The sequence below is a fragment of the Opisthorchis viverrini genome, assembly GCF_000715545.1.
Source record: "Opisthorchis viverrini unplaced genomic scaffold opera_v5_359, whole genome shotgun sequence".
Classification (NCBI taxonomy): domain Eukaryota; kingdom Metazoa; phylum Platyhelminthes; class Trematoda; order Opisthorchiida; family Opisthorchiidae; genus Opisthorchis; species Opisthorchis viverrini.
This window is the reverse complement of record NW_008752021.1, coordinates 183,267-193,820: the sequence shown is the minus strand read 5'-3', so window position 1 is coordinate 193,820 and position 10,554 is coordinate 183,267. Positions and strand designations below refer to the sequence as shown.

Below are 10,554 nucleotides of genomic sequence, written 5' to 3'. Positions count from 1 at the left end.
TTTACGGTCCACCTTTCTGTTGAAGGCCAGGTTTCTGGAGTGGAAGTGGCAGATGGCCAGCTGAGCTGCTGCTCGAAATACTGTGCCCAGCGGTCTAAACGTTCTGCTTTGTTGCATATCAAGGAGCCATTTTTGTCCCCGATTATTTCGCTGACAAGAGCTTTCCGAGGACCAGTCGAACGAATCAAGTGGAACAATTTGCGCACGTTTCCAGCATTCTTTGCATCTTCCATTTCTTCGACCTTTCGGGTCCACCAAGGTTCTCCGTCTGCGCGGACACTTAGTTTCACCTGGCGTCGGATGATGCGCCAGGTGGTGTTGTAGTGGCTACCAGGTGGAATCTGTCGCCAGGTCTCCAGCAAGGACACGGTCCTATCAGAGATCCAATGCTTGGATGAGGTTGACCGGGTTGTGCCACAAGCAGACGCTCCTGCTTTGAGAGGCGCCTTGGATACTTTCTCCCAGTGGCCGTTTATATCCGACACCATACCGTCCGGCAGGCATTCGAGGAGCTGGTTTTGATAGTTTTGTTTGACTTCTGGGTCCCCTAGCTTCTCAATGGCTAAGCGAGGTGTGCGCGTTTTGCGTACACCTGAAAAGCGCAATGAAAAGCAGCAGCGTACAAGTACATAATAAAAATAATAAAATAATCGTTCAGCTGTAGCACCCTTCCGGTGCCTAGCTGCCATACCACCCGGAGGAAGCACGAGGACTGGGATACTGCCGGGTTGCCCAGGCCTAGACAGGGGAAGTCTAGTGGCAGAGGTCGGGTTCGAACCACGGACCTTCCGGTCAGTAAATTCACGCTCTAACCACTTGAGCCATCTCTGGTCGGAGTCCACGCTGGTGTTCCAGAAGGGGCGATAGGCGGTGATCGACCCTCGCCACCGATAACTGACGGCGATGTGGTCTATTTGGATTCGGCACTGGTTTGATGGTGGGCACCACGTTGTCAAGCGATTTCCGCTGTTCCGGAAATTCGTACTGCAAAGGAACAGCCTGTGATCGGCAAACATCTGAAGTAACCGGTCTCCGTTGTCCGTGCGTCTCGTGTCCAAACCAAGACGACCTCAAAATGTCACTGATGTCACAGACAATTACCTAGACAAACCACCCGTAATGTCTACGTGCATTGTCACCATAGTGAAAGTTAGGAATATACCGTTAGGCAGCCACCAACTTACAGACGTCGACTGGAACGCTAACGGAGATTCTCATTCGGAGCGTAACGTGTGCGTGGTACAAATTTCCCAAGCATCAAAACGCGGAAAATGCTCGTTCGCATGCTTCTACCAAAGTGAGTTTCACCGTGCTGAGAAAGTATTACAATGGTGTTTTGTCACATTAGATTGCAGCAAGATTGCAATCCTGCGATTGCAGGATTGGCTAGTTCAAACCTCTCAACATGAGATGTGTCAACCCTGGGCGCTGTTCTGACTGTCGACGTGTTCAGCTTATAGGACACTTATATCCCTGTTTTAAACCCTAACTGCTAAACCTCGAGGGAGACAGCTTCTATCATGATTCGCCACGGTTGACTCGGTGAGCGACAAGTACAGAGTGTGGAGGGTGATGCGAAAGCCTACCATACAGACAACGGGGATCGACTTCCTCAATCCAGTGCTGCACATCGTCCATTTACAACCAACACGAGCTTTCAGTACAAGCGCTTTTACCATGTTACCCGGAAACTTCCAACTACAAACTAGCCCTGGAGTCAGTTGGACCATGTGAAAAACAGCTACTGGTAAAGAACTTCCACTCAAGATCGTCATTCGCCTTAGAGCACACCGCTTGACTTTAACCACATCATTGTGTGAGCAGCTTGTCTGTGCTCCCTTTCCCTCCAAAGGACGACTGTTGATTGAACGCCATTCACACGACTACCTGCAAAGCATCTCTGCGGATCAACAATATCGAGCTGATTTGACAGACAGACGACTGATGAAACATCTACGTTCAAAACTTTTGAAGCCACCTGCCCGAGATCGCTCGCACACGGCAGTGAAACATCGGCATTGAACACAAATGTCATGCTGTCGATGATGATGATGACCGGATCGCGCCACGATCCACGATCCTCATTGATGCCAGGGAAATCATAACAGCAACGACGACTGTGATGGCGCGTACAGATCTCCCAAACATAATTGCCATCAGGTAGCAAAAACAGAGGACAACACTCGTGCTCCGCAGCCAACGGACCGTGTCAGTTTACGTATATAAATTTGCAGTGGTGTGAAGTTTTGGAATTTTCAAGAGATTTCGCCCCGTAAGTGGGGCAAACCCACTTCATCAGTAATGAAAATCATCCGCAGTATACATCTCACGAAACTTCGTTTCAAGCCCAAAACCTCCGAAAAATCAAAACTTAGGCTGTTAACGTACGGACTTGATGATCAGAAGGTTCATGTTTGAACCCAACCTATGCTGCTTCGGTTGAGGCTTAAGCCACACGACAGCATCTCAGCCACCATGTTGACGAAGCGGCCTCCTCACATACACTCGCATACGCACACGCCATAAACAAAAGAAAAAACGGTTAAATTCAACGACTATTTGTATTTACTTACTTTCGTGTGTAGCAAAAGTTGAAGACCGCTTCGAAAACTGGTACAGGAGCATCAATGGTGACTTTCTTCATTGTTGCCGACGCTGAAATCCCAGGATTATTGTCCATATTGGCTGAAGTCTGGTGATTTCCATTCTTGGATGCACCAAAACATTCACCCAGTACTTTACTGAATTTAGAGAACAAATGCTGGTGACCATGAAACACATCCCGATCCACAAGAAAAGTTACATCAGGTTCACCACAGTTGATGTCAGGCGTCGTCACATCAGCCGTGCCGTCGTAGTCAAAGGTTTTTGTTTTGTGAAACTTTGCGGATGTGCGTTCAGCGTTAATGGCTGTCTTAACTGCGAAAGCCATGCGTGTGGATGTGCACGACCGGCAGCGCGCGAAAGTAGCGCAATAAATGGTGTGCCGCGCCAAACGAAGAGTCCATGCTGCATGATCCCTGGCAGCACAGCATTGCTTCATAAACGACACTGCAAACCCGAATTTTCGTCTTGTCCCTTGTACACGGCAGCTTCAAGTATACCTGCTTGCTACAATATCGAGGTAATCCGTGAGCCATGGGAGGGCTTCCTGCACACGCGTGCTAAAAAACAAACGTGTAAAATCGGGTGTGCGTACGAGGTTTCTGACCGAGATTTGGTCTGAGGTTGTATCTGAAATAAAGAAGGCAGAGAGTGGAACCCTCATCTCACTTGTCCATGGGTTGACAGAACTGAACGCTATCCTAAGTGCTGAATCTGTTCTCATAATCTAAGTCACGCTCCATTCTACGGTATTTAATTGACTATATTCTTCCCCTCGAACAAGTAATTCTCACTTATTTTCGTTGCTGATTTGTACATTTATTCGTTTGAAGTACGGTCAATCGTCAACTTTGAGCTAGTTTCTTTTCCGCTTTGAACTTCCGTTGGCTAACATACTCGTTGCGGATTCTGAGTACAGCCACGCGGTACGTTCGAAATTGGTTTCGCTTTTAGCTCGTGCAAGTTTGTGAAAGAATTTTTCACCGTTCAATCTATTTACAGACTACACACATGGCATTTGTTGAATTTTCTCTCTGAAAACATTTACGTGATAAACTGTCTTATTTGGCATTCACTTCCTATTTTGTACCCAGTCTCAATCATGACACTAATGAATACAGAAACTTGGTCGTTGGCTTGTTCACTGAGCTGGGCAATTTGGTTGCAAACGTTTCATCACCAATCGAGGTGACATCATCAGTGCGTAGTTGTGCGTAGCGGTGTTCTCTGCAGGCGTCGATGGACCACTACATATTTGGGCGAAATGGCAGTCCGTCGAACGTTAGACGCGGCACACAATGCCACACCTGCAAGGTAAGCCAGGTAAGCCAACTAGCTAACTCTTCTGACCCGTTAGTTTGCGCCAGTCACTACATTGAGGGAGCAACGCACACCGAAACTAAGAAAAGAGCCACCAAATCCCCATTGCTGAATCAGAAATATCAGTGTTAATGTTCCGCTTTGATCGGAATACTCCATGAGAAACCTGAGCTTCTTTCTTTAGCCCTGAATAACAAATAACGCAGAGACCTGGACGAAAGTTGATAACCAACTTCCCTCGCTGAGAGAGTACCTCATCCCAGGTTCACAGGCTGTGAGGAAAGACATCCAGCTTTCTGACGCGGTAATAAAGTCTGCTACGGCGTCTCTGGTAGATGTGAGCGTAAGGGTGAGCAGACTGATCATCTGGGGGTCATTCTCCAGAAAAGTCGCGCCGACGAAGCTGGCACAGTAGCTTCATGGTTGTGTCCTCACAAAGCCTGAACACGAATCGCTACATTCAGAATGGTGAGGCCAGAAGGGAAGCAAGCTAAGACTTGGGCTTCTAGTCACCCGTTCTTCCCCATCTGTAGCACAGAAGCTCTTGGAGCGGGCTGTCAGCATTCAAAAGGCCCACGCAACGATCAGGATCCATCTGAGGATCACCATCAATATACGCCAAAGCTGGGCCACAGCCGTTCTGAGGGAGAGGCACGAAACAGGCTTCCACTGGGCGCCAGTTCAGATGACCCCAACTTATGGCCAAACCAATTATAATCACATCCCCATCGTGCTCCAGCAAGCACACCGACGCAACCGGCCGCGTCTTCAGACAGAAGCTTCTACTCAACCACCACAGACCCCTCGTTTACCAAAGGCACCAATGATTTGGAGGAGACAAGGCTCATATGGAAGCAACACCCAAAGTACTAGAGCTACAAGCGCTTCTTTCCACAACAGACGACGTGCGTGCGGCAGTGAAATTCATGATTAAATCACAACTTCTGAGATGGGCTGAGCCAGGCGGCGAAGCCTACCGACAAATCAACAACATGCGCTGACCCCAACATCGGAGAATTCTGCGAGAACCGTACAACTCTGAGAAATGCGAAACTGCTAATCTCCAGCGCCACTCAGTCAAAAGTGGCCTCTTTGGTTGTGGACAGAGTCGTATCATAAGAATGCGACAACCAAAACAACAAACCTGAACACAATCTCTTGTAAACCCACACGGATTGCGGGCGGCTTAGTTGATCACACAAACAAGAAATGGAATCGACTGCAGCCAACCAAGCCACATATGATTCAGCAAACCAAGAAAATGTGGGCTGGCTTCAAGGTGCCGTTCTCTGCGAAACCCAGTCCCATGAGAACGTCACTTAAAGGATTATTTCTCAGTGATGTCATCTAGCGCTCAGGGCTTCACAGGGACACCTTTCCAACCAAATCGCGCAGAAATGCCGAAGAAACCGGACAGACGCAAGTTCACCCGAAGTACTTGATTGACGGTAAATCTGGCCTTCAAAACGGCGGCATCGAAAGTGTTACAAGTAGCAGTGTTCTAATTTTTCACGCATGAGAAAAACTTCGTCCCTCAACAGTAAAAGCCCGCGCAACTCGGGTCCATACGGAGAGAAAAACTGTGAAAATAAAATGCATCCCTCAAAACCAAAAAGTCAGGAAGCAGCTTCAGAGGCCCCTTCGGTGCCCCGGACTCAAACCTGCTGCGCGGGTCTCATTCTCACACTCTCGGTGTCGTCTACCGCTGCCCCTCAGGTCCTCATGAATATGAGCAATTTCTTATACGACCCCACGGATGAATAATTTATTTTTAGTTGTTGGCTTCCGCCGGTACGGAAAACGCAAAGGTGTTCTTTGTAAACTGCCTGCGGAGGCATCACATCTTGTTGACCTGGTCAGAAGCACACAGTACCAACGCAGTGCGTGTCAGATTTCTTTAGGTGGATTTATGGTTCCTAGGAAGAAATACTCGGCAGCAATGAGTTAATGTCTTATTACGAGAACTAACGCTGCAGAGGGCCAACTAGAGACAATAATGAATTCGTGTGACCAGTGCAAGGCCCATCAACTGAGACTGTTGTTCTGGTAATCAGACCCTGTGCACTACATACAGTTCTTGTGTTTTTCAGGGGTTACAGTCAGAAGGCACTAAGCCGCAAGAAATCACGCACTGTGCATCAGCTTTTGAAGATGGCGTTATTCAGGTCGGCCAATGCGAGATTGTCGCCACTGACGTGCTTAATTAATATGTTAGGTATTGCTCCAAATTTGTTAGCCGACCGCCTCGTAGTGATAATTCTGTAACCAAACTTTTATCTTCCTCGCGTTTCAGGACGTCAGTAGCTAAGTGATCACTGCGCACTGAAGTCTTGCGCTTTCCGGCAGGAAACGTGTGCTAATAAAAAGGACAAATAAAATTTAATTTTTCATGTCCTTCATTCTAGACCTTTGACTTTTCCTGGTAGAGATAGATGGACACGCATCGGCCAGATGATAATCATCATGAACCTCTAGCTGCGTGTTAGTTGTGGCCGTGGGTTAGAGGCACGCCGAAAATTTCTCTGAAACCGTGGTTCGAAGGAGGAAAACTTTAACACAAAGTTTTAACATTTGATGGTAATTTTTCGGGCGTATGAGATCTTCCCAAACGGCCGCAGTTTTGTTGAAAGTTGTTTAAATCTACTCAACCCACACGATATTCAAGACCCGGGATGTATGAATAACCTCGTACCGTTGCAGCAGACATCCCTGCAGACGAAGCAGAAGCCGTGGAATTCGTCGCACCTAGTAAGTTTATGGTTGAACTCGTATACTTTGTAGCTCACGTCGTACTGATTGTCCGGCAAGGTTCCACGTTCGCCGGTACCATGACTGCTTGAGGGTTACTTCCTACTACCTGGAGCACAACCATCCACGCAGCAAGTTTATTTTTGACAGGCTCCCCATCAACCGGCGACTGACAAATGATGAATTAAAGGAGTGTTCTACCCTTTTGAAATACGGTGCTCCGTCATCGGAGATTCGGCAGTACGTCGCCGACCACTTTGGAAAGGTACTCACTATCAAGGATGTGCGTAACTATCGCGTCAAGTGTCGACCCCCATTGTTAAGTAGGTCGTTGGTTACCTTTTAGTTGGTTTCTTAGATGACATGTCGTCCATCATAGCCAAGTTTCGAGAGTGCGGTCGCGTGCTGCTGGTGGAATCGGAGGGTGGCAGATATAGTCACCTGTGCTTTTCTCGAACGCAGCAGATAGCACTCTTTAGACGTTTCCCGGACGTTGTAAACGTTGATGCTACACACGGTACTAACCGTCTTGGGTAAATAAATTTCGAGCCACTGACGTTCGCTGTTAAGTTACAAGCTTTATACATTCCTTGTGACAGATGGCATGGGGATCGGTCGACCCGTAATGTATGCCTTTGTCGAAAGCGAGCATTTTGCGCCATTGCGCAAGCTGTTCAGCTTGTTCAAGGATATGATGGGTGGACAATATGCAGTCAAAACGTTCGTCATGGACAAAATGACTTCACAGATGCGGGCTGCCAAAGCTGTATTTGGCTGCGACGTAATGCTGTGCTATTTTCACGCACGGCAAGCCATCCGGAAGCACGTATGTTTCATAGCTTTGGTGTAACTTTTGCAGACAATTTCCAACCACAGTCGACACATATTCCACCGCATGGCTCGCTTTGATAATGCAGCTGAGTAAGTGACTGTGCACCAAACACTAATCCCGTAGATTTCGCCACGATTTGCAAATCTTGAGGCGAACAGATCCCAGTTTTGTCTCTTATTTGACTGCCCACTGGCTCCACATCACTCGAAAGTGGGCCATTCATGCACAACGTGGGTTGGTACATTTTGGGAATGTGACCAACAACCGCCTGGAGAACGCCAACGGGCGTTTGAAGAGGCGCGTGCATCACTCAGATAGCCTAGAGCATGCCGTTCTGAAGGTCGCTCATCACAGCGAATGGCTAATGCGGGAATATGAAATGCACACCACTTATTGTTGTGACCGTCGAGAAATTCGGGAGGGAGATATCTACGTTCTACGTGTGGTTTCCCGGATGACGACATACGCCGCTAATCAGGTTCTCAGGCACATTGGAATATGCACGCCAAATCTGCTATACAAGCAGACAGATCGCTTCAAGGTGAGAAGCCCGTTGTTAGTAACAGTCAGTTTGTGGTACAAACCCCCAAATGTTCTCAGACAGTAAACACCTCGGCCGGAACCTGCACGTGCATATTTTACCAATCAATGTGGCTGCCTTGTGTACACCTATTTTCAGTATTCAGAGGCCACTCGTTCCCATGCGGTAAGTTGATTGATCGAACATGCAGTGTCTAGGTCAATTTCCAATCCATCAAAGGTGGCTTGCCGAATATAACCTACCGGAGGAAGGAGTACCTTTATCTCTGGTTCCAAAGCCAGATCCATCACCAATAGAGCATTTGCACAAGCAGCTTGATCGGTTGGTTGGCAAACTGAAGCTGCTGGATCCGCGTAAGGCTGCTGGGTGCATGAAGCGTCTGATTGTCCAAAGCCAGCTGATGTTGCGTCAAAATGCAATTAGTGCACAGGACAACCAGCCTCTGGTGTTAGATGGCAACCGCAAACAACCACGGTGGCGTTCGACGTCAAACGACGCTGTTCCCTGTGGTCTCTGTGGCCAGCCAACTGACCCTGCTGATTGGTGGTGTCAACGTGATCGACTTCCATATCACCGTTATTGCTGCGGCAATGAGCCCTGCCCGCTGTGTGGAGAAAATCTTCAGGCGCGTCCACCAAGTGAGTGCACATGTATAAATTAAGCTATTCCCATTAGTTGCCGATCAGTCTACCTACCGTTCAGCTAAAAGAGCTTGCTTTGATGTTGATCTTGATCGGTCCATGGAGGACAAGCCGAGTGTGCCCCGTAAGACAGTCGCAATCAAACTGTTTTGTCCAATTTCGGAGTTGATGGAGACCGGTAATTTGAGGCCTAATTTCTTAGCATACGCTTTGCAGACCTCGCTTTCGAATCCCGTGATGACGAGGAATTCATGTGATTGTAACTCGAAGGCCTCAAATGCCGAATCAATGAACCCATGGCAATCCGCAACGACTATACATTTATCCCTCATCACGGTAATGGGAATTATGAACCACTAGGTAAGCAAACAAATAAAATTCCATTACATCCAGATGCTTAAGTGCTGTTCCAGAAGGTTAATTGCTTGCCCATTTTCCGTTTCAGAATCCTTGTCCCGTGAAGTGGATCTTAAGAACATGAAAAATGGAGCGACTACCAATTAAGCTTGTATCAGTGATGCCAATGAATAAAATGCAATTCGCCAATGGTGTTTTCGTAAATTCATGGCGGGCGCATTATCAACGCGTGGAGTTATGAGTATGGAGCGCCGTCGTTGGCGATTGTATTACGTTGCTGTGCATAGGTGAGGCCCCATTATCTGCGTCGCGAATAGCAGTTACGCTAAGTAGCCGAGGTGAACGACAGCTCATTGTTTCGGGTAATGGAGGGAGTGGTTGAGGGGGTACAATCAAGAGTAGGATTTGGGAGCGCGCTATCAAAATGGGTGGTGATTGCATTTTGACAGGCGATGACCACCGTTGATCGTTGGGTTAGTCTATTATGTGTTGTCGGGGCATTATGGTTAGCTACGAGCATGTGTGCGGGCCTGGCAGTTACTATAGGTAGTCACGTAGGTTACGTCAAATACAGTTGCGATGTTTACTGAAGGTAGCAAACATAAACGGCATCGAGTAAGTATGAGTATGACGATGAATAGCCAAGTTAGGTGACTTCGAGTACAGTTGTGAGTATAACAGGCTGTCAGATTATGCTATCACTCATAGTTGAGTCCCTGTTTATACTGGTCGGCATATATATTGGAGTGATGTTTACAGTAGGTAGCGAAGATAAGCGGCATCGCGTATAGTATGAAAGACCCTCAGCTTTATACTAAGCGTTGCACATAGACTCAGTTGCTGCGATTACGATAAGCAGCCAGGGTAGGCGATATCAAGTGCGGTTACGAGTATGACGGGCAGCCGTTGGTCGTTAAGACGTCACGCATAGCCCAGGCCTACTAAACAGAGTCGCATATAGGCACTGGCCTACCAGTTTCAATAAGTAGTCAAGGTAGACGATATCGCGTACAGTTTTGAGTATTTGGTTAATCGGTCGCCATTAGATTAGGTATGTATGTACAAGGACACTGACTCAACAGGTACGATCAATAGCCAAGTTAGATGACCTCGAGTCCAGTTGTGTGTATAACAGGCTGTCAGATGTGGCTATCATGCATAGCTGAGGCCTTATTTTTACCGGTCGGCATATAAATTGTACTGATGTTTACTGTAGCTAGCGAAGACAAGCCGGATCGCGTATAGTTAACGGTGTACAAGACCGTCATTGACCATCGGATTATGCTACTCTGCATAGGTGCAGTCTCATTATCAACGTTGCACATAAACGCGAGCCTAGCAGTTACAACAAGTATTCGAGATGAGTGAAAACTAGTAGAGATACGAGTACAGGGGGCCGTCGTTGCTCATTGGATTGGGCTGCCGCGCATATGTGGGGAACCCTAATTAGCGTCGCACATAGACACGGATTCAGCAGCTACAATAGGTAGTCGAGGAGGCTACCGTCATCG

The 10,554-nt window shown here is 47.7% G+C and overlaps 1 protein-coding gene across 1 annotated transcript in view; it reads right to left on the bottom strand.

Moving 5' to 3' along the window:
• The window catches only part of T265_10406 (hypothetical protein), a gene marked incomplete at both ends in the record, with an annotated part of 46,798 nt that extends 43,823 nt beyond the window's left edge, over positions 1–2,975 (bottom strand). The window contains 3 exons of the mRNA XM_009176771.1: positions 13–592; positions 1,888–2,117; positions 2,574–2,975. Coding sequence (XP_009175035.1) covers positions 13–592; positions 1,888–2,117; positions 2,574–2,932 — 1,169 coding nt within the window. The remainder of the gene's footprint in view (positions 1–12; positions 593–1,887; positions 2,118–2,573) is intronic.
• Between the last annotated feature and the right edge of the window lie 7,579 nt (positions 2,976–10,554).